A 24,573-nucleotide genomic window follows, 5' to 3' on the forward strand; every position below is an offset into this window, starting at 1 on the left:
ACACACATATATATATATATGTGTGTGTATATATATACTATATATGGCTGTGTATCGAGCCGTTGCAAAGGGATGCGAGATGCTACGTAGGGCGTTTGTGCGAGAAGTCGCCATAGTGACGCCCTAGAATCAGGACTACCCTTCTTTTGTCCCTATTCTCTCGCTATTTCTCAGTCTTCCTCGTAATCCCTTCGCTTTGCCACGATATTGTTTAGACGACGATATAGACAAATCGTTTACCGGATCGACAGCATTGCGCTTTTACGCGAATGCCCCGCGACGGAGACCTTTTGACCTTGCGCTTCGACGCGCTTTGATCTCGCGTGTTAATGGATGCGATTAAGGGGAAACTTCATTAGAGCTAGCCAATCGGCACGTTCTTTGTCAAACGCGCATTTCCAGGCACTAGAAATTTCAGCATTTTCCAATGGTGTTGGAAGGATTAAAGATACGTATCACACGATTTAATGAAACAGAATAAGTGACGTGAAAATTTTAATAGTACAATGTTATAGTCGACCGACAAGGGGAAACCCTTTTCACATATTAAAGAAACAAAATTACGTTAAATTAAGTGAAATAAATGTAATGGAATACACGTTAATATTTCTTCACGTAATTCATTGTATTTTTGATCGACTTAAACAATCTGCAAATCCTATTTATAGCAAAGCGAATCGAATCAATCGAAGCTTGAATTAATTGAATAATATTGCTACGTATAATGTTAAATCTACGTGATTACATGTTTTTACATTTGTCTACAGCGATCATTGTCCAACTCATTTAATTAGACACGTTTACGTAAATTCATTCTCTCTCGTAAATGGTGGCATAATTCCAAGCATATATAGAAATCATTAAAGCTTCATTTTTTACATAGCCGTCTTACGAGCGGGCGTCGCTTACTGGTGTAAAACGCAATAACAAGGCTGTATAAGAAATTTAATGTCATATTAAAGATAGGTTAGTTTACAAGGCAGTTTTACGTTTATATACATATACTCACGCTCTCTCGCCGTCTCGTTTAACGGGCTAACGCACGTCGATTTCTCCTGCAATTCAAAGCGACGATTCCTCTGAATTCTGCTCGTCTGCTTTTCGCTACTGCGGTGATCTCGAATTTGTACGTACAAACGCACGAACGCATCATTGCGCTTTAAATTATGTATACAGCTTTGCTTGTACAGCGTCATCCAGCGTTAATGAGGATATAAATTGGTAATTAAATGACAGGGCGTACTTACACGTTCAGCGAACATGACATTAATCGCGATAGATCATCACAACAAAAGTGCTCATTGGCCCAATTAGCGAGTCATGGAGATTATGCTAAAACATTCGCACGATATCCTGAAATAATGGGTCTATTAATACTGGGAACTTTGATCAACATTTTATTAGTTATTATTTTACGATAAATTATTTAAAAATTACTTTTTTGCTTTTTTTATTTTTCGCCAAATATCTTTTAGGATAAGTTTTCTTACCTATCTTGTTAGCTAATAGTCCAGTAGTAACGGCACGTAATCACATTTCTGAGATAAATTTATTTAAAGAATACGTATACATATCATATATGTATTAATTTAACATCTAACTTTGATCAAAAGTGACGCTTCTCGTATTTAGGTGATATATACCTACTCACATAAACGATCTTGTTTTCAACTTTATTTTAATACGTTTTATATCATTAAATAAGAAACCGTTCAAGGTTTCTCTCGATTTTTATATTTATTTTATCGCGACCGAATAATAATAACCATAATCGATAAAATATAATCAAGCGATTAATGTGACCGAGATTCTTTCAATTGACCGTGAAGCGATTGCCTCATTTATTCTTAATACGTTCGTGATATAAATTTTATTTTGATTTTAATCAATTATTTTAATTATTAATTTAGATCTTAATCGGTCGGTATACGTATATTTTATTAGCGATGTAAGTGATGATATAATAAAAGGAAAAAAATATTCGAATAAATATAATTTAACGTACGAGTGACATGGACTTCTAGAATTTATAAAGAGAGTTTTAGTTGCAATGGTACACAGAGGAAAACGTTCTGATTAAACCAACAAAATGAAGACAAATAGAATTTCTGGTTACGAAAATGGCTATGATAATCAGAAATTCTGTTTAGCTTCACCAAAATGCCATTCTGGTTGGGATCTTTTTGTTGGTTTAACCAAAACATTTTTCTCAGCGTAAACATAAAATTTTATTTTCGATTTAATGGCGCAGGTAAAAAAAACGATGACATTTCTATAAATTTAATAAGAAAATGCTAATATTTATTAGAGTAATATTTATTTTCGATTGCAAATGGGAGGAGAAAAATATCGAGAGAGAAAACGTTAACTCTAATAAAACATTTGTATCGTGTATCTGAAAATAATGCTCGTACATAATCGATGTTACGACGAGAAAGAAAAAAATGTCGTCGCGTAAATTACGGAATTGTTTATGGCAGCTATCAGACCAGGCCTCACCAGGGATTTGTGTGTCGGAGAAGCGAAAACTTGGCGATAATTATTATTCCATCGCGATGTTGTCAGAACTCTTTTTGGTATTAATTAAATATAAAAGTAACAACGCGTAAACGGCAATTCGTATAGGCTTTCGGAAGGCAAATTGAAGTTCGCGACATGGATGGGCGGAAAAGAAGAGAAAGGAAAAGATTGTTAAGTATCTGAATCGCGGGACGTTTTAAACTTTTCCACTAGTGTCTATTTATTTATTCCGATCGTGTTGCATATTCAAATGACGTCGCCATGCGAGAAAGCATTTTCCGATACGACGAAAGACGCGCTCGCAGAAAACTACAGATGGCTTGCGGTTTATTAGAAGTCGTTAACCTGCTTTCTCGGCTGCGCTGCGTCGCGGAAATGCTGCTCCACGCGCATGTTACATAACATCGCCGGCAAATAGATAGCTTTAAAAAAATCCGAGGGATTTTAACCGGGGATTTTTATCTTATTCCGCCATTCCCCTCGAGATTTGCGCCGCGCATAAAGCCTCGATAGCTGAGAAGAGTGTGGCTGCATTCCCTGGATGCGAAGTTATTATTTTTAGACACAAAATTCGCAAAAATAGAGATGGAGGCTCGGAAAATAATGTGATCAAATAATTTCGTTTGCTCGCTTCGATCATGTAAATCAATTTATTTCTCGTATGACACATGATGTTCGTATAATAATAATTAATAATACGTGTTGTATAATTTTAATTAATACATTTTGGCTACACGCGCCGAGTGCGGTTTAAGTAATAATAATAATTAATTAATGACTTAATATGCGGTGTAATTGTAATTAATAGTCTCATAGCGAAAGAGAGTGGATATTTTATACATAGATGCACGCGTTTTTGTACATCGACTCGACGTATTTTTCGTTATCTTTACGTAACAGTGAAACTTTCTTTATCGACTAAAATCGATAATATGCGCCGGTTCTTACGAACGAAATTCGCTAGTACAGTCTGGAATATAGAATTATGGGACTCTATGGGATACAAGCGGGATCGATGGGAGGGTCGCGAGAGAATTTATTTCCCACTGGGAATCTGCTTAAGACTATCATTTTCGAAGTGCTAAGCTGGATTTAGATAAGCTCTTCATGTCGCAGCCACCGTCGCTGATACTATTTAATTACATAATATGTTATTTGAAGAACTTGATGGTTAATAAATTCGTTTTTGATCGTCCATCAATCGTATTGTAATAAATCAATAAAGAGATCTCAACGACTTTTTATTTTTTACTTCAAAAAGGTAAGTTTATCTTAATCGTGATTCGATTATCAAATTTTAACTTGGAGGTAGTCTATAGAGATCTGTAGAACAAATAATGAAATTGCCGTTTTATAATTGGCGCAGACCACTTTGAAGTATGGTTAATTAAGAGGCTATCTTTTATTCTGTATCTTATAAATGAAATCGTTGGATTGAATGCGATACTGGGAGTTCGTTTTGATAGGCAAAAGCTGAATCGCGACAATCGATAGCCTCATATTTTATTAAATCAGCGTTTTATGTTGTCTTATGTTTTGCTCACGAAACTTTGATGATGATGCTTAAAAAGAAAGAAGATGGCTCTTTTATAAAGATTGACTTTGTGTTTGGTAAGATCTTCTTAGAAAGATCCAGCAGTTTGCTTATCATTTTATATAACGTTATAAAGCGTTGTAAAGCGTTAATCCAAACACAAATATATTTGCGTGTATATTTTGCAAAATGTTTCTAGAGATTTCTTCGGATGTGTTTGGAATCGTGTAACTTCACATGCAATGTGAACATTCTATCGATACAACTGTTAATAAAGTAGTATTAATACGTTAATGTTTTCCATTTTATGAAGGTTTCTGGGTCTTTGGAGATCGATAGCTAAAAAGACGTTAAATTGTAAAAGCTATCAGACCGGGGGCAATTTATTTTTTCGAGAGAGCTAAAGATCAACAACACTTTCTAGTTTCCTGCAGCTAATTCGATAAACGGGTTGACCAAGTCTCGATCATTAGCTTCTACGAGAAAAAGAGAGCACATCTCTTTCCAAGCACCAGAAGCAGCCCTCTGATCACGTTCGAGACAGACTTCGGGATATTCCACGTTCCTAATCGAATCAAGGAATTGCTGGCGGTAATTTATAACTTTGACGGTTACTTCTTTTTTCTCTTTTTTTTTTCTTTTTGCACTGGTAGACCAATCAGCTGCCGATACTGGATGGTCGCTTCTGCGTCGGTTCATTTTTCGACGGAACTGTTTCAATATTCTAACGATTGCTGATGCATTCGTTCATTAATGACGGCGATCCTCGGATTCGCTTGCCAAATATCTTCATCCTCTCTCGCGGTCTTTCAATTTTCTCGGTCATTCGTTTTCCTTGTCTCTTTATGCGTCCTGGCGACTCCTCGACACAAGGCGACTCGGCGCCGACTTGTGAATAACCATCGCAGTTCAACGAACTCGCTGATGAGAGAGAACTTCAACCCTTTGTTTCCATTGACGGGTGTTTTGTACAGAAGTACGATGAAACTCGAAATTATCAAACGCGAGTCCGACTTCGCGTGCAGTTCGAGATTGCTGATATAATAAGGATCATCGAATTATATCTTATCTTTCGCGGATCAAATAGAAATTTTTATTATCTAATCGTTTTCCACATGCATACGTTACATCAAAAGAGGTACTAATTATCTCTTTAAGAAAACATAGCCGATTTTATTACTGAAACAAAAATCCCATTTTTATTATATTCGCGCGATTATGCTATTGTCGTTTAATCTCTGGTTATCAAGTGGTGTACTCGTATACATTTCAAGTATACTCCCTCGTTATATTATTAATAATAACCATATTCTAATTTTTTTATTTTCTGAAAATATAAAAGAAAAATCTCGCGATGTGAATATAACAATTTATCTCTCTAAAACGATGTTGTACATAATCAAACTAACCAGTTTCAGAGGTTCAAGACGAAGTTTAAAGTGTTAACAATCATACAATTTACGATAGTTGTATATTTCTTATTTTGCTAGCTAGAGTATAACTTGTATCGGATTCTTACCAACTTGGTGTATATTGCTTCTTTTGTTTCTTACCAACTTCGCGTATATTGCTTCTTTTGTTTTGCTCTTTCTTTCTCTGCTGGTTGCTCATCAATTTTATTATCTGAGAAACTAAAGAATATAACGAAATATCGCGCGCACACCACACACCGCGCGTAACTAATGTGAAATATAAGACGAAAGCTACCCTCTCGCTTATCCGTCGAAATGGTGCTTAGGGTGCGCTTGATTCTTACATCGAATGTTAGGGCTGTTTCTGTCGATAACAGCGCTGTAATCGTAATAAATGTAGATGGTGACGCAGGTTTTTTGTCGATTTTTCCTCGTTTTTGGGAAATCGTCTCGACAATTCTTGTAATAATAATAAAACATTTCTGATAAAATGAAATTCAACAAAGCCAAAATCTGGCCTTATGGAGACTTTTTTTTACAGATCATAATGACAAATCTAATGTCTCAGACAAATTTAAAAAATTTAACTAAGCTTATATAACTAAAATTTTATTCGTAATTTTGTTTGTAGGCTTTTAATTTGAAACCTGCAGAAAAAATTTGAAATCTTTAATCCAATATCGATGAAATCTTTGTGTCTTTTTAACGAAAAAATCTTGTTAGCATAATCTGGAATTAATGATGAGGAGCGTGAAATTTCAAATGTAAATATACTGCACATACAAAATTTCAGCTAAAATTAAGTAACTCTTCAAAATTTCAGTCAATTTAACTTCCATATTGGATCTGTTGTTTTAATTGTTTAAGTTTCAAGTGTAGATCTGAAATCAGCGACTTTAAAAACAATGTAAAAATTTACAATTAATGTAAAAATTTTCAAAACATGTTCATTATCTTTTTCTTTTCAGCATAATTTTTTTAAAGTACTAATTTTTATTGATATTTTGTTCATTAATTTATGTTTACTGCAAAATAATTACATATTTATGTTGTTCAATGTAGTAGTAGATACATGTCTCAAGAATTAAAAGGTATCAAATATATTATACAAACCAATTATGAAATTCGTGAAAATACAAAAAAAACTATAAAAAGACAGAGGATGAGAGGGGGAATTGTAGACAAAAAGAAAAATTAAAGAGAAAAATTAAATAGAACTGTTACTTATTAATTAATAAAAGTCTTTATTCTAAAGCTACTCCAGTTATATTTATCTAATTATCTTTAAACTACAATAATTAACATTTATAGATTGTCAGTATAAACTGCGATTTTAAATAAAATGTAAAATCATAGTTTATACTAATCAACAATATCAAATTAGTTAGTTTTTTTATTAAAAATTATAGTTTATACTAGTAGTATATCAATGCTAATTATAGTTTTCTTATCTTTTGCATCATTATTATTCTTGAGAAACTTTTTCGCGAACATGTTATTTTGCTCTTTAATTTAAACGAACCTGGCGGAAGAAATTTCGCAGAAAAGCTAAATCAATTTCTTCGATTAATCTCGTACGCGCGGGCATTTATAATATACGCTTCATCCCGTGCGTGTACAATTACGAGACGACTTGCGGGGAACGCAAGTTTAATATTGCACCCGAAATTGGTAAAGAGGATAAGGAAGGGACTTTTGCAGCGGTTATTAAATTCTTAAAGCTTCTAGTTTATTTACGGGGGTTGCAGGTAAATTTAAAATGCGCAGCATTCAGCGTTAGCTTATTCTCACCGAAAGTAATCCATTACTTGCTCCTAGGTATAGAATAATTTCTCGAATAAATAAACATTACTCGGTCTTGTAAAGGTCATGCGAAAAAAGAAGAGAGGGACTGTTTATCTTTAATATTTATCTTTAATATTTAATTATTGGCATTGTTGAGAAAAATCTATTTAGACGTTCGCAAATTAAAATCGAATTTAGAAAAGTTGAATGTCAATAAATAAATGCACTTTCGTTATGCATTTATTAGCCATTCGGTATCTCGTTGATTTTATCAAACAATAGGCGTACATGTATAAATTACTATAAATTAATGAATCGCAATGATTTTTTCAAACACAATATATCCATAACTGATTAGCCTTCCCAATTCCACTAATCGCCTATGACAGGTGATTTGGCGAAAAACGAATTATTTCAGATTTCTTACATCCTTATCAAGCTCTCTATATTTGATAAACTTTTATAAATCGTGTAATTTATATGAAATATGACTTTCCTAATGGCACTGAATTTTAAGAGAAAATTGTCTATTAATTTTATTTAATGTGAAAACTATTATTCTTCTCTGCTTTAGATTCTGCGATGGAAAAACAGTGTCTTTCTTCTGTATTGTATAGAAGAAAAGTTTCCACGACTAACCGCTCAAATTTTGTCTCAGCAACTTTATTAATCCGTAATAATCACCACGTTATAAAATATGATGTTTCTAGTCGAAATCCACTTACGCTATTACGAGTGTATGAACGCCATGTGTTTTCTTTAGAAATAAAATTCTTGGCAAACAGAGCGGACCGTTAGTCATAGAATACGGGCTTTCAACTGGAAGTTTTTTTTAACTAACTATTATAAAAGGATTAAAGCGCGCAAACGAAACGGGCGAATTCTTCTCTCGAAAAAAGAGAAATGTTATTGTCTTTTTCGCACGTTCTCCACCCTGCCGGTCAGCCGAGTGGTCACTGGGTCACATCCACCCTGCCGAGCGAGTTATTCTGGTCGCACAGGGGAAGCGTTGATTGTTCTCGACATCCTCCCCTTCCCATCCTTCCTTGCTCCCTCTGTCCTATTATCTGTTTGTATTTGCATTCGTCGCGTATCTGACCGCGATCATTTGCATTTCCGCTGATGCACCAGAGTGTTCGCAATGGAAACACATCGTGTCTCCCGTTGTCTTTTCTCGCAGCTTCGCGACGAGACGATTACGCGACGCTGTGATCCGCTTTTTCGCGGATATACATATAGTAATACCGATCGCGTGCAACACGATTGCGAGCGTGAGCGTGTTAACGAGCGTATCTCGCGTGTTTGCATACTCGTGCAACGACTTTGCGCGCCGTAAATTACGCACGCTGCGTTTTCGCGATCCCCGATTAACTATTATATTAAAGCGAGCTCTTTGATGAATTTTACAGATAATCGCGCTTCGTGTAATTAAAAACCGTAAGTACATATACGGGATGCTTTGCATTCAATTGAATAGTTTTCGATCACAGACCGAGGTTTTTTGATGGATTCATAGCCAATTTTTATTGGAGAGAAATTTAAACGGCATTATATCACGCAAGTTTGATAAATTAATTAGAACTTTGGGAAGAATAAATTTTTCTTCTAGATAAGTTGATGCAAATTCAGATTATTTTGTTACTGTGTAATTCCGCTCGAAAAATGAGGAGGTGTTTACCGAATGACTCAAGTTGGAGTGACTTTATTATAATATAGAGTGAATTCTTCCTCTCTATATCGTGGAGGGAATACTTATTCGTAATTAAAGAGTGAAATATTCACTCCACGAATGAATGAATTTACATCACAGTTGGAAACAGCGCATGCGCCGTGAAACAAGAAGATCGCACGAAGCGACTCGTGATATCATACCGATTGTTCTAGATCATACTGCCGTCTCGTTGTTTTGTCCGTAATATTAAAATGAACCGAACCTAATCAAATTTGATCGAACCGTTTTGGTCGTTATCGGTCGACACGTTGTACTGAGACTACAATTTTATAGAAAAATATTTAGCCGACAACGCTTCTTCCAGAGTGGTAACAAGAATCAACGTGTACATTTGCAGATGTTATTTTATTATCACACTGAGTTATTTACTTATTTCTTATTATTGAGTTTATAACACTCATTACTGAATTCGTGTGAATTCTTATGGCTATGAACTTCCGGTTCGAATCCATACATGGCCGCCATAGCAACGGTGTCCAGATCCACATTCTTATTATAGTGACTCCAACGCGACTCGGTGTAATGTGATGCGACGGAACGCGACGTAGCACCGTGTACGGGCATCTTGCTACATCTTGCTGTACGCACACACTGACATTATACCTTATGCGGAACACACTGCGTACAGGCATTTCTTGCAACTCGTCCATTTCACCGCGTAACAAAGCGAAACTATATATGTTGCGACACTTGCGACACGTTAATGATCCGATGCAAAGTCTTTTAGAAAAAAAATCATCATTCATTAATGAAATGAATTTTTATATAACTAAATTCTTTATATTTATAAAATCAATATAATCTTTAAATAAGCCTTTATCAATGTAATCTTTATGTCAATGTGATAGTCTTTAGATACCCATAGACAACTAAAAACAACTAAATGAACAAAACAGATATAATTAGACAGAGAGAGAGAGAGAGAGAGAGAGAGAGAGAGAGAGAGAGAATGTATTGTTTTAAATTGTTTTATTTAATAAAACGTTGTATTTTTTTATTCACATATCAATGGAGAAAAAAGTTACAGTCATGAATTCGATGCAATATAAGATCGTTAACGCTTAAAATATCGCAAATAAATTAATTCTCTAATTTTTTAAATCTTTTTTTCTGTGAATAAATCTACTCTAAAAAGATTTTATCGTTTATTTTTATTTATTTTTTTATAAGAAATTGTATCCTTTTTGGTTGTATTAATTCAGAAACATCCTGTATAATTCTCACACGTTCACAATTTTTGATATTTTATTTAAGTAAAAAAAAAAAAAGAAAGATTGACAGAGTGATTGTGTTATTTTAGTAGTACAAAGTTTGGATTAGAGAGAACTCGAAACTTCCAAAGATCGATGTAGGAAATTCAAAAATTTTATATTCACCAGTCAATCCGTATAACATGCGCGACCCAGCCGGATAATATCAGCCTTAACCCATATCCTACTACTCGTGGTTCACTAGTGACGAACGATTCCTTACTTTTTTCTAACTTATGAGTCTTTCGGTAATTATAACTTACATTACGTTTTGTCAGTTTTCAAAATGAAGTTTAAACATTTGTTCTGGAAAGCTGAATGTATGTTTGTGAATTTTTAGTGATTTTTTTGAACCATTTTAAATAGGTATGAAAACATGAACGGGTTCTAGTGATCCGACGGTAGAGGAATGAGGCACCGAATTGCGTGGTATTGCAAGAGTTACATATATCAGTGTATACCTTAACTAAATGAAGCTACGCAACGATGTAGCAGGCAACACGGCAATGGTTGCTATTAACGTGTTCCAGTACACCAGTGTATCTCGGTGTTGTACCTTCCGCTCATTCATGCTCCCGTTCATAAATCCTACGGAAGAAGACGGAATGCTCCCTTAATGTCTGCGTGTACGAAAATTGTTTATTTTCTTCTCATAAAACTCTACGAATTTTTTCAGAACTAGAATTTTTTTTATCAACTTTTTAGTACTGCATTTTTTCATGTTTACCAACATGAGAAAAGACGGTATTAAAAAATTCTGAAAAAATTCTGAAAAAATTCTTAGAACTTTATGAGAAGAAAATAAACAATTTTTATCTCTTGCAATTTTCCTGTAAAATTGATAGTATTTGAATAAAAAATTATTGAAGACTAATTTTCGGTAATTTCTAGCAATTAATATCTTGTTAACTATTGCAAAAATTGCAAAATGATAGAGAACTTTTTTTCTCAGTTTAGTCCATTCTGCCCCTGTGTGAAAGACTGAAGATTTGTCACTAATTTCCAAACACCTTGTGTGTGTGTGTGTGTGTGTGTGTGTGTGTGTGTGTGTGTGTGTGTGTGTGTGTGTGTGTGTGTGTACATATATATACAATATATAATATTTGTCCTTCTTACACGCACCTTTATATATATCTTTTTCTCTTACACATATCTTGGGCGCACTTTTGAATAACGATGATCATTCCATGTATGTATGTTCTCGCGCGAGGCGCTTCTCTCCCTTTCGTTCCCTTTCTCGTTCATTCTCGTTGGTTCTCTTTACTAATGCAATTCGACTACCGTACCGACGTGTACTTTGCTGTACTAATCTATTTATCCTCTAGCCTCCGATATATCTCATCCTTTATTCCTCGTTGTTATGTTTATCTTTTGCAGCCTTCTTCCATCCTCGTTATCCACCTCCTCTTTGAGTTGCGCATCATTTTTCTACCTCCACTTCTTGCACTCAAATTTCCTTCCTCTTCATTCTATTCTTTCACCCGAATGCTCTTTTTCTTCCAGCTTTCGATATTACAAATCTTCCCTTCTCCATCTCTTTGTTTTCATATTTTGCCATCTTCCGTCTTTCCGTTTCAACTTTTCTCAGTTTCGCATCATCTCTTTAACTTGTTACGCTTCATTTCCTCTAAGACTCCTGCCTATGTATGATAATTTTTACTTTTCTTCGTTCCCTTCATCATCGTTTCGCATGATGCCGTTATCGTTTTGTATTCTTCTCCTCGGTATTTTATACATGGAAGTCCTTTTTTGTACTCATAATGAACCACGCGATGATCTGGTTGATTGATATGCAATGAGAATCTTTGTTTGAATTTGCGATGACCGCGCGATAATCTTACATGTTTAAAATATTAGAGAATTTTTCAACATCGTTTATCCAGATGAACGCTAAAGTCAGATTATCTTTTTCTTAATAACTAATTAAGAAAAGGATAACGTGATTCAGCGTATCTAGATCCACGTTATTGCAAAAACCCTCTATTGTCTATTTATCCATTGAAGCGCTCGTCCTTTGAATGAGTTTGTTATCCACAGTTTCTGATTTTAGATAATATATTGCTAAAAAATCGTATACGAATTTAGGGGCATAGATTTAAGATATATATTGTACATACACCGGTTGTCTATTTAAAATAAATTTAATTTGGAAAAATAGAGGGACATGACAAATAGAGGGAGTAAATGTGCTGCTATCGACGTCTCAAAATCAGTAAATCAATCTGAGAATATAGATGTATATCACTACCGTTAATAGTGTGTAAACTGTGTTCACTGAGTGCGAAATAATTAGTCGTGTGTTACTACATTCTCTACCGTACGCATACTTTGCGAAATGTTTGTCGTGTCTCTTGAACGTGATCGTGCATTATTCGAACATCGAGCGCATGGCATCCCTTCACAGAGTAGGTTAGATCTTTATGGCAAATATCTTTCGGCAAATCATAGAACGTGGAACGGTGAAACAAATTGAATGAAGGCGAGTTGTTCGTACTACATCAATGATGGCGACAGTGGGAAGAGAGGGATGTCAGCATCTGGGGTTATGAACAACTCAGACATACACGAATATATCAAAATCTAGATAGATCTGAGGCTCTCTGGAGGGAAACTGTTTCTCAAACTGAATATCGATAGCAATATACATAGAATCTGTCGCTTGAGAATTGATCGTACGCAATCATTCCTTTGGAACAAGATTGCACGATCACGGATTTCTCTAATACGACTTCCGTTCTCTCATCACTATACACATTTACGTGCAATATATCAGCATAATTGGGAGTAAGCTGATGACATAGCGAACTGTAACCTCACGAACAAGTGACAATCGTGTGTATGTTCCACAAAGATCCAGTTAGTGACTGTTTCTTTCGTTTTCGCGACGTACGGGATTTGCGTGTACCGTGATGTGTATCATCATGTATAATTCGTTTTCGTGAGGAGGGTATGTGGGTTTTATACCTACGTTTTATCCAGATAATTCTAGTCCAGTTTTTACGGGAAGAGGAAGTTATGTTCTTTCAATAAGATGGAATTCATTTCCCGGAGATTCTTCATCAATTTTCTTGGCACAAGTCTCACCGCGTCTCTTCCCAATCGAGATACACTGATGTATGGAATTGGATTGGATTGCGTATCTTTTGTCTTTTGTCATCAACGATAATCTTTGAGCAGTTACGAAATTTTCCAGATGACACACACTGACAATTCGCAAAACATTACCTTGATCGCATTCTGATTTTATGTGTGCCAGAATATAGATTTATATAGTGGAGGGAAGATTATTATTACTGATATCTAATATTTTATGCTGTTCTCTATAATAAACAATATTATATTTATAATTATCTTAAAAATCATATGATATTACATGATCACGTCTATTGTTTATCAGATTTTTAAATTCAATTTTAGTTTTATGAAATAACGTTTACATAGTTTTTCATTTCCTATGTATACGTATATACTTATAATGAATTGTATTTCTCGAGCAAAATGTGATAATGATAAACACTCTACGCACATTTACGATTAGAAAATGTTTAATCGATCGCTAGATTATGTAGTTATGAATTAATCAATTTTCTTTAAATATTTTAATTTCAGTTCGAACTATATGTAATACATATTTCTTTTTGTCTTATTTTTTATCTTTATATATATATATTTTTTTGATTCTATATATATAATAACTAAATATATAAATAAATGTATAATATATATACGTATAATATTTGTTTTTCTTGTTGTTATATTTATTTATCTTTTGTACTTTGAACTTATATTTGTAGAAGTTTCTCCGAGACTTTTTCGTCTATATTTTTTCCCTCTCATACCTTCTTTTCCAACTTACCGATCTATCGCTATTTCTCCGTCTCTTTTCCCTGCATTTCTCGTAAAGTAGGTTTCCTCTTTATCCGCAGAAGTTAGGCGCCAGTACTTACGGGCCGTTAAGCTGCAGATAGTATAAATAAATACGCGAATTTAGTTAGCCGGAAATTACGGCGAACGCCGGAGAAAGGAAGGAGACGCAGAAAAATTCCGGAAAAGGGTGAACGCTGAGAAAACGAATTTTCGAGGGAGCATGTAGTGCGCATGATCGTGCGACTTATATGATTAAAACGGCATGAAAAGTAATAATATAAGCTATAAAATAATATATCTAAAACGTTTAAAAAAAAAAAATATACTGTCAATGTTGTTTTAATCCGATTTCAATACTGGAGAAACAATAAAGCGAATTTTCATTAATAAAATTGACTTTAATATTTTTGAAACGATACATTTTAAGTTTTTGATTAAAATGTAAAAAATTTTTTTTAATACGTGGTAGTACAATTATAAATAAATTATCTACTTAATCACATGTATAATTAACAAGGGAAAGGCTCTAATTCGAAAATTAAAAAATTATGAAATTTTAGCAGTATATATGATAGAAAATGACATGATATGTAAAAAGCAACTTTTTTGTTACTCAAATTCACTCTGAAGGACAAAATCTACTCTGAAAATTGACCATTTTTTTTACTTTATTTTATTATTCAACAATAAAAGAGAGGAAATAGAATAAAATTTTATACAGTAAACTTATTTCTTTTCATTGATTAAAAAACTTATCAATTGTTTAAAGAATTATAAAAACATATGAACATTGTATATTCTCAGTATTCTTCTCTATTATATATTATTTATGGTAATTTTATGTATCGAGCACTTCTTTGAAGAATTTTGTAATCACGAGAAACAATTTCAGATAAATTAAATAAGTGGTTTAAAAAACAGTTTATCTTTGTGTTGGTAAATAATGAAATAGAAAATAGGAAATGGAGCAACAATTCAGTGGTTGATTTTACCTCTTTAGAATTTGAAAAAAGATAGTTTATTATACATCAGAACACGCCCTACGTTGCTTTTCATACTACCATTCAATTTTTTTAGAGTTAAGGAGGTTCTTTGTAGGTTGGGAATAGTCACATAGAATGATTTCCTAACAGCGAGAAAATAAAGTTCAATCATAGTAATTTTCTTCAGTAATCGAAAATCTATATTTATATTTTTACATTTCATCTTTTTTAAAGAAAATATTGAGTAAATATGTATCTGTACGCATAACGATTTCAAAATGCTAGATAATAATAATTATGAAACAATTATAATACTGTACAATATATAATTAATAATAATAATAATTTTTAATTGAGGTGTAAAAGTACTCCAGGCGATCGTTTAAGCTTTCTATCATATTATTACGAGTTTCATTTGTAGTGCATCTTAACTCCTCGCGTTATGTAAGTGTGTCTGGCAGAATGCACAGTCGCGTTTTTCATGTTACACGGAGCAGTTCTGATATTAGACAACAGTGTAAATAAAATGATAAGCGAACGATCTGGAGATCGAGGGCACTAGACAGTCTGTCCAAAGTTCCCAGGAGCACGTTCGATTGAATTTCAGTTCTCACTTACGCGATATAGATTGATACGTGCAGCACTCGAACGGTCGTTCATCTGCAATTTTCCCGGAACACGAGCCGAACGAGCGAGCCTTCGAGCCAATCGAAATCGGTCAGATTCTATAAACGTGCCACTCTCTCGATTCTCCCCTTGTGATTTCCCTCGGTGAAGCAGTTCGAACGTGTTATACAAGCGTGAATCAGTCGTTGCATGATACGATGTAGTAGCAGATTGGAATTCCAAGAAAGATTCTTAAAAGCTTGATTACTGATCATTAAAGGGCTAAGACTTCGTGAAATGGTCTAATTTTTTTTTACTAGATTTAGTAAAAACAAGAAATAAAATGTTATTTATATTTTATAAATTTATGAAAATGTTAGAAAAGTTCTCAATGTTAGAAAATGTTAGAAACACTTTTTTTCCGTTCAAATACATCTTTAACTACATAGATAGTTAATTCTTATCGAATTTGCATCTGTGTTTTTAAATACTAAAAATTGAAAATTTCTGTCAATAAGTAAATGCCACAATAGGCAAGTTGTTACGTTTACGATATATCATTTCAAACATATATTATACTATAAGAGCAAATTCAAAATCACAATGAAATCAAACACAGAGTACTTTACAAGCGAATATTTATTTTAGGATATAAAAATTACAAAAATATATTAATACAAATATTTTTTTAATTAGTTATTAAAGTTATAATTATTTAATCAGTTATATTAAAATTTAATTTTTAATCGAAAGAAAAAATTTGACGTCATTTTTATTATCAGAAATAGATAAATGAAAGTTTTAGATCCAAAAATATAAATTTATAAAAATGCATTTAACTAAAATTAACTTTTTATTAAATAGAATTTTTTTATTTATTCGTTAATAACCATTGCTAAAATGAATTTAATAACATATACGACAGCCTTAGAAATTATTCAAGCCGAATTATAAAGAATTATAAATATGTTGTTAATTGCTTAATATTTTAAACTTTTCTCGAAAAATAAATACGATACGATTTTAGTCGTACATTTTTTTTAAGAGACTATTTTTTTAACGATTGTATCATAAATTTTAGACTATTATTATTTTTATTTTTTACAGATTTTTGTATAAAATTATAAATAATTATTCTCTTTTTTCAAATTAGATTTTTAAAAACTTTATTAAAAATTATTGTTTATATTTATGAAGAAGGTGCGAAAGTCCATTATATGCGAGTTATTATAGTTACTTTTTGCATTTTTTTCGGAGAAAATTTTTGTACCGCCGAGTATTGCGACACTCATACGCTCGTTGGTGGCACAGTTTGACAAACGAATGTGTGGTATCATCACAAGGGAATAAAATGAGAATAGACATTAAGGGTTAGTGGGGATAACGCAAAATGGTTCAAGAATAAGGGCCATGGCACACAAAAAGATTTAAGCAATAAGACATAAGCAGTAAGGAAATTAATGTGTTGGATTGGCTACTGCTTATATTATGACCTTATGGTCATATCTGTAATTAACCGATTTGCTTATGTTTTACTGCCTTATGTTTTTTGGGTACCATAGCCTTAAGTCTTGACACCGTCGTAGAAAGTGCAAGGTTACATCATAGCCGGCGACGGACAGACGGATATATAGATGGATGGATGAATGGATAGTTGGCTGGATGGATGGGTACACAATCGGAGGCTGGTCTGATAAAATATGCAGGTTGCAATCACGTCTCTTGAATAGAAAAGAGCGCGGACGAGGCTAAAAAGAGTAAAAAGAAGAGGGTGACGGTGCATAGTTCGTCGGGGGATGATGGCGCCGTTGGAAGCAGAGAAACGGAGGACGAAAAGGGGACGAGAGAATGCGCCCCTATATACGTTTCGAAGTGCAAGACCCGCAATACTGCTGAAGGTGCGGGTCTATACTCCATAGCCGGTTTCGCTCTGCTTGCGTTCGCAAAAAATAGTTCATAACTAGCCAATCCGGCTGTCGCATTGTGTCGACGGCTGTATTCGTGAATTTGTGTGTTTATGTACGTACATCGGAAGTACATCCTCGTTCATGTATATGTTTGGCCGAAGTCGCTTGACATCTATGGGTACTGTACTGGTTTAAAAGTTGCGATGTATCGATAGATTCACGTAAGAGAAAAAAACATATAAGAAAGTTTCGTTTTAGTTCATCGAACGTAAAAAAGTGAAGAAAAATAGATATTGCTCTTGATATTGCAATTGATATTGCTCTTCTACTGACCGTATGATGGATTAACTAATTTTATCGGTGGATATAGTATATAGATATACCTACAAAAGAGAGCGCCGATTGTGATTTTATCATAATTTTGAAATGTGTCATAATTTTGAAATTTGATTTTCGGAATAATCTTAAATTAAAATCGTTATACGAGGATCGTCTGAAAAGTTTTGAGCCTCAACATGAAAATGGCATTACTCGTCAAAACTCATTCTGGTATAACTATGTACAATCGTACATGTTTTGAATGATACCTGTGAAAATTGTAGCCATTTTGGATGCTCAGTTGTTGTTTGACAGTCATTTGTGCCAGTCATTTTTGTTTGATGAAAATCTCTGCCCTTTGAATCAAATTTTTCTAGGAAACAGGAAAAAATCCTTGGGGGCCAGATCTACTGAATACGGTGATCAATTTGAACCACAATTCGTAAATCTTTGTCATGGCGATCACCGATATTCGATTTTTTTCATTTTTACAAAAACGCTGACGTCGACTAGCACAAATGATTGTCAAACAACAACTGAGTATCCAAAATAGCTACAATTTTCATAGATATCTTTCAAAGTACTATATGTATAATTGTAGTACCACAAAATGGTTTGACGAGTAATGCCATTTTCATGTTGAGGCTCATAACTTTTCAGATCTATATTTAACTTGAAAATTGAAAAAAAAAACGCTATTATAAAAATTATTTAACGAATAATATTATTTATACATTGTGTTACGTATACATTACTTTTGAAAGGACTGCATTATCCAGGAAGCGTAACGTAGAAAAAAATTTTAGATATTGCTAGAAGTTCAAAGGGTCGATCAGCTTTGATAATCCCCGTGCTTTGAATTTGAAAGAAACCATTTAAATTGTAAATATCTGACCCAGATTCCATCGAGTGTACGAGGTGCTTTATAGAATCCCTTCGGTCTCTTCAATCATCTGGATCAAAATTCATTGACGGCCATACTCGCAAAATACCATCATCGTAATAAAGATTCAATTTTTATACTAACTCAAAGCATAATCACATTTATCATTAACGCTTGTATTATTGTATATCCAATTTATTTACTCGGGTTATTTTTAAATTGATATATTAGTGTGAATAGTTATATCATTATATTTAATTAATTTTTTCCAAATGATAATAGCCAATGATAATAGCCAATTTTTTATGAAATATAAAAAAGCGTTAATTACACGCAATCGTAAAATTATCAAAGCTAAAATTGCATTTAGCTTTGGTAAATTACATATTTTGCGTTCTGCCATACTTTCTGAATTGTGCAGCGCACATTTACGCGTGTACATACCAATGCAATTTTCACTACAAGCCTGAAACTATTTGCATGACATGTTTAGCATCGGAAAACAGCATCCCTTAAAAGGCAGGGATGGTTCTCGTGGAAGTATGGTCGAAAGGGATTCAACCGGGGAAAAGCGTAGGCCGGACTGGAGTGGCACCCACTTCTCGCTGAGATATGCATGAGCTGGCTAAAGTTACTCTACAACTACGTTGCTTACATAATATAAACTCCCGTGGGGTTATCTTCAGCTAAAGCACCTAGACGTCATAGGTACCATCAGATAGAGCGGCTCAAAGATTATGAAGATGGGAAGCCATTTAATTGTTTTATGCACGATATTTTATTTATTATATATAGCGATATCTCTATTCGTTTTTTCTATTACATTTGTTTTTGGCATATTAAAATTATTTCGCGAACGAACCTCCGATTTTATTTTTCTTTATTAAACCATGTAAATTTAAAAAAATTGCGAAAAGATTGATTGAAAATTACAGCAAAATAGAGATTATTCTTTTTGCTTTTACCTCCAATTCGAGTTTCGTTATTAAGGCCTCATTTCGTGGCTCAAAACGTATCGCACAAAATAACGTCGATGCAGATTAAAGGATATTTATAATAAGAGAGAGTAATAAAGCATACTCCTTATATACCGAGAACTAAACTGCCAATAGTCCCGCGAAGATATGATCGACCGTCGGTGGTGGCGGTGATGTTGGCCGCGGCGCAGACGATAATGATGAGTTCTTTAGGGTTAATTATGGGCAAGTTTTGGCTTTTCTCCGACGGTACACCGAAGATATCTGACGGTTAAATTTATACGTACACATAATAAACAAGCCATCATAATAAACAAGCCGATTTATTATGCTCCGCCACCGGAGTGCTTCCTTCCTTCATCGCGTCACGGCTTTTATCCGTCTTCCTATCGTGCAACTTGCAGCAAATATTTACTATATCATCGCGTTGTAGCATTATTGCAAGCAACGTGTGTTCCGCGATGCGAGATGCGAGGAATTCTCGGTCACTATATTAATACCTCAATATGATGTGCAATGCAACGCGATTATTATCGTGACAGAATTGATTCTAATAATGCCGTTATCTCGCGTTAATGGACCGATAATGCATCTTTGAAACTGTACTTTCGATCATATAAATTTATAATACATAGAATAATAATATTGACCGCTGGAGAGTGTAGACAATCGAGGGACGTAATTGGTGCAGAAAACCAAGCGCGCTTTTATGATATTATCTATTATATATATATATATATACAGAGTGTGCCGTTTTGGCCAATCATTTTTGTGTAGATAGAGCGGACCAAACTGAATCGAAAAGTCTACTATTTCGGAATTTTTGAAATAGTTCAACAAAATATCAATTATTAAAAATTGCCAAATATTGGTCTTGGAATAAGTTTTTACTCAAATACTATTAACTTTATAGAAAAACTGCAAGAGATAAAAATCAATTATTTTCTTCTCATAAAAGTCTAAGAATTTTTTATCAACTTTTTAGTACTGCATTTTCTTATTTTTACCAACATGAGAAAATATGGTATTAAAAAATTCTGAAAAAATTCTTAGAACTTTATGAGAAGAAAATAAATGATTTTTTACTCTTACAATTTTTCTGTAAAGTTGATAGTATTTGAGTAAAAAATTATTCAAGACCAATATTCGGTAATTTTTAGTAATTAATATCTTGTTAATTACTGCGAAAATTGCAAAATGGTAGAGGACTTTTTGACTCAGTTTAGTCTGCTCTATCTACACAAAAGCGATTGGCCAAAACTTACGGGGCACTCTGTATATAGACTATTTTATCTTTCATTATTCAAAATAATAGAGAGCAGACGTTTGATCGATATGTAAAAATAATAAAATTATATAATTTTAAGATAATTATTTTTTTCTTATAATTAGCATTTATTATTTTCATATATTTATGTGAATTAACTTTCAATGAATTAAATTTTAATTGTAATTTAATTGTCCCTTTTTTCTTAATATCATTTTTTTATTAATAATTTTATGAATGAAATGTGTAATATTTCAGATAGCAGATAAAGTTTCAATAAAAGTTTTGTAATTAAACTTATTTTTAAATATAAGAGTTAATTCGTAAAGACTTCTTACTAATCACAAAGAAAATAGGTAAAATAAGGTAATAGGAGTCAGGCGCGGTAATTGTTGCGCAAAACAAACAATATGGATACAACACAAAAGTCTTTATTAAATAATCCGTTTACATGTTTCGGCTCATTTTCGGAGCTATCTTCAGAGACAAATTAATTTTATAATATAAATAATTACGTATATATATATATATATATAATTTTATATTACATTATTACCATTACCGCTGAGCACAAATTATGGAGATACCATTACATATTACGTTTATTACCCGCTACGCTCATACACGGTTGTTCATACCATTAATTGCAGCATACCATTAATGAAAGCAATTTATACTTTTATTGTCATGCTCGATAAATCATCAACTTGTTATAGCTAGTGTCACAAAAAATTGTTATTGCATAACAGTTTCTTAATTTTACAAGAATTTCTTAATTTCCTAATTTTACATGTTTTGAAAAATATGTAAAATGTATTTATTACATAATCTTATCTATTATATAATCATGTTATTACATATTCTTATATCATAATAACAAATTTGCGTGAGAATATATTATATTAAATATGTGACTTTAATCGAGCACCACCATTTTGGATCGGTCATTTTGAATTTGCTATTGATTTTTCCATTTAATTAATAGATTTGTAATCAATACGCACGCGCGCATGTTTTAAAGAGCACGCTCGGATACATTTTGATAAACAATTTTTTTACTACAACTTTATGTATAAAACTGAATGTCAAGGGCGCCATTTTCGATTTTCTATTTCCATAAGTTGCCATTTTTAATAACGGATGATGAGCGATCCCCTTAAAACCTTTAAGACCCAATTATCATGAGAAACTTTTGCAATACATCCGATCCAATAATAAGTTCCAGTGTGATATACGAAAATTCGGCTTACAAAAAGAGACACGATATAACATTAAAAAATCTATTTTTCTCATATTTCTGGGATAAAAAATTATTTTAGCTATTTCATGTTGACCCCAAACAACTTTTTGTAATTAACTAAGATTTTTCGAGAGGAGGGCAAAAAATCAGACTTTTTTAACATCCTTCTTTATCAACAAGAAATCCTGCCAAAACAAGGCCGATACATAATCGATTCTTATATTTAAGTTCTTCCTAAGTACAGTCTTAAGATACCAATCACAAAGCCATATTTTAGTATCTTAAGGCATTACTTTAGATGGTCTTGAAATAACCAATGACTGAAATAACCTATGAATATAAGTCCAAAAGATTTAAGATTCAGTTGCATATTTAATTATTTTCGTATTGAGATTATTTATATATTGGTTCAGTATTATATCTTTTTATACAATAAATCAGGTAATTTAATGAGGTCATAGGTGAGTTAAGAAGATATGATGTCTCATTCTTTTCTATTTTTTATCTGTAATACTATTAAAAAGTATTAACTCCACGGCTGTTTTTAAAATGTGTAGTAGATAAATACTCGCGAAAGAATTTTACTCTGAAGAGGATCCGAAGTAATTATAAGGATCGAAACGTTTGTAAGTTATATCGATTATTCTGTTAATAAAGTACATACACACCAACTTCCTGTCGGCTCATATTGGCATGTGTTTCAACTTTGATTTAATTCGTCGTCTGAGCCTATAAAATTCTTAATATATTACATATTTCCGTATTAAGATTATTACAGAAGAAATAACGTATTGCCTCCTATTTTCAGCGCGGGCGGTTGATGCCTGATGGCGCGGGCTGGAACGCAACGCTGGAGAAATCCTGCTCCAGAGTAAGTAGACTTTTAATTCATGGTGGGAATAAGCATGTGGTACGCTACATTATGTATAACAGATGCGACAGAGCACGGTACCGCAATGGTTCTTAAAGGTTCGAGACGAATGCGCGACCAAAAATGTGTCAGAAAATAAAAGGCTAGAGTTAAGGGCGAGACAAAATAAAGAGATGAAGTGCACGTTACATTGCGAAAAATATCGTTTATCTCGAAGTTACACTAGCCACTTGGCTGTTCTTATCTGATTTTTCGAATTTTTTCGATTCTTTCTTTCAAGATTTTACGAAATATCTCGCCGACAAAAATGTGTATTTTTAAACTGCTGACAAACAGTTCGAGTGGTGCTACTTCTCGCTGAGAGAGTTCGATAGGAATGGTGAGAGAGCGGTGATAAAAACTTCTCTCGTCGGGTCCATCGATGGATTTGAATAAAGTCGAGGGGAATATCTTGGTTCGAAGTTTCCTGAAGCCTGCTTTGCTCCTTGAAACCGATGTCCGTGAATCTTTTTCTCGTTCTTTCTCGACTTTTTTCCCCGGAGATGAAAGCCATCGCGAACCGCGTAGATGGATCTGACAAGCATAATGAAACGTAACTTTTTAGCCGATTTTTAAATAGAAAATTTATTAATCAAACGGCAAAACTCGATAATTTTAAGGAGGATGTTAACTTTCGTGTTTTACCAGAATTACATTCTTAGTTCTATCATGTAGGATGACATTCTTTTTAATGAAATTTACTAGAAATTTAAAGTGCCTATTACAGTCGAAGCTGGATCTTCATTACTTTAAATAATTCAATCTTGAATTACTAATAAATTTATTAACAGTTTTAACATATTAGCATCTTTATAATATGGTGCTTGATGGTAGCATCAAATTATTAAAATTGCTTGTCAATTTAATTCACGATTACTAAAGTAGTTTTAATTGCGTTTATAGTCCGGAAAAACAATTCGGCGCGCAGTTCGAAAAGACTACAATATTATATATATACACTATATATGCAAGTACATATATAGTGTATATTAGTAATTTAAGATTGAATTTAAAATAATGAAGCAGCTTCGACCGTAATAGGCATTTTAAATTTATAGTATTGATTGTGTTTTTCACATATGCGGTCAAAAATAAAGATTCTTAATATGCTTTTTAATTGCTTTCGATACAACAGTAAATGGCCATATGCCATCAGTATAATGATTTGAGATGTTCCAATTAAGTGTTAAATGCGACGCAAATTGAATTGGTACGCAGATGTTATACTATGTTGCACAATGTAATCAACTGTGAGTTAAACTTTAATGGACAAAATTCGCTTGATAACGTAGATACGGTGATTCTCCTTCGACATCTCATTAAAGCGAGGAACTTAGAAGAATAATTTCGCTTTGCTTGTTACGCAAATTGACGGCGGAGTC

General features: G+C 33.2%; 1 protein-coding gene across 4 annotated transcripts in view; it reads left to right on the forward strand.

Moving 5' to 3' along the window:
• Positions 1 to 24,573, forward strand: part of LOC108755222 — a 163,704-nt gene that overhangs the window by 34,496 nt on the left and 104,635 nt on the right. For all 4 annotated transcript variants that reach the window (XM_018498117.1, XM_018498116.1, XM_018498119.1 and 1 more), the window contains one exon: positions 23,090 to 23,152. In XM_018498117.1, coding sequence (XP_018353619.1) covers positions 23,109 to 23,152 — 44 coding nt within the window. In that variant the 5' untranslated portion in view covers positions 23,090 to 23,108. The remainder of the gene's footprint in view (positions 1 to 23,089; positions 23,153 to 24,573) is intronic.

Source organism: Trachymyrmex septentrionalis, unplaced genomic scaffold, assembly GCF_001594115.1.
Source record: "Trachymyrmex septentrionalis isolate Tsep2-gDNA-1 unplaced genomic scaffold, Tsep1.0 scaffold86, whole genome shotgun sequence".
Classification (NCBI taxonomy): Eukaryota; Metazoa; Arthropoda; class Insecta; order Hymenoptera; family Formicidae; genus Trachymyrmex; species Trachymyrmex septentrionalis.